General features: G+C 63.5%; 1 protein-coding gene across 1 annotated transcript in view; it reads left to right on the forward strand.

Annotated features, from left to right (window-relative positions):
• The window catches only part of Lhx5 (LIM homeobox 5), a 6,134-nt gene extending 5,829 nt beyond the window's left edge, over positions 1-305 (forward strand). The window contains exon 5 of the mRNA XM_010604186.1: positions 223-305. Within this exon, the coding sequence (XP_010602488.1) occupies positions 223-305 (83 nt within the window). The remainder of the gene's footprint in view (positions 1-222) is intronic.
• Positions 306-1,112: the final 807 nt, after the last annotated feature.

Consider the following 1,112-nt stretch of genomic DNA (forward strand, 5'->3'; position numbering starts at 1 on the left):
CCGGCCCTCACCCTTCGGGGCCGAATTCGCTCTCCCAAGCTTCCCTTCACTTTCGGGGAGAATGGAATCCATGTATTTTGTTTTTTAAATAATTGGCGGCCGTTTCATCTGCTAACTGAACCGTGTCCAAGCCGGACCTCCAGACCCCATTTAGATAGATTTGGGGGTTCGGAGAAGAAGGGGGGGCAGGAACTCGGCCCTGAGCCTGCCGTGTGTCTGCAGCAGACTCTGGCCTGTTCATGCGCTGCTTTTCCCGCCGTGCAAAGCGGGCTGTCACCGCCGTGGGCTCCATGGCGCTGCTTTGAGGGTCTCCCACCCTGATCCTTGAGGGTCCCACCTGGATGGGGACGCAGTTTGTCTCGCCGGCCTCAGGAAGAGGCCGCGGGAGGCAGAAGTGGGGGCGGGTGGGCGTTTTACTCGAGCCTGCGCCCCCTGAGGCGGGATAGCGCGCATCTGTGCCTCGCTCTCTGGAGAGTCCCGTAGCTGTCACCAGCTTCTCAAAGGCTCAGTGCCCCCGAACGGGTTCGCTGGCAAACCCGCCGGTGTGAGTGGAGGTCAGGCCTCCCCGGAGCCCGAGGAGGTTCGTGTCCTCCCCCCTCTCCGAGCCTCTGGGGCTCAGCTTCCTGTTCCCGGCCAGGCTGGGCCGGTTCCGAGAGTCAGACCCTGCCTTCGCCCCGGCACTCCGCCCGCCCCGCTGGCTCCAGGTCTCCGGACCCTCTGTGTCTCCGGCCTTCTCCAACCACCCCGGAGTTTCCGCAGGTCTCAGCTTTCTTCTGGGTCTCCTCGACCGTGTTCCACTCTGTTTGCGTCTATGTCGCTCTTGTCCTTGCTGCAGAATCGGCGTCTCTGGGTCCTTTCCTCCTTTTCGGGCGGGCGGCTCCCCGCCGCGCTAGGCTGCTCTCCCCTCTCCGGACCCTCTGTGTCTCCGGCCTTCTCCAACCACCCCGGAGTTTCCGCAGGTCTCAGCTTTCTTCTGGGTCTCCTCGACCGTGTTCCACTCTGTTTGCGTCTATGTCGCTCTTGTCCTTGCTGCAGAATCGGCGTCTCTGGGTCCTTTCCTCCTTTTCGGGCGGGCGGCTCCCCGCCGCGCTAGGCTGCTCTCCCCTCTCCCC

Source organism: Fukomys damarensis, unplaced genomic scaffold (genome assembly GCF_012274545.1).
Source record: "Fukomys damarensis isolate Sample0158 unplaced genomic scaffold, DMR_v1.0_HiC HiC_scaffold_12, whole genome shotgun sequence".
Classification (NCBI taxonomy): domain Eukaryota; kingdom Metazoa; phylum Chordata; class Mammalia; order Rodentia; family Bathyergidae; genus Fukomys; species Fukomys damarensis.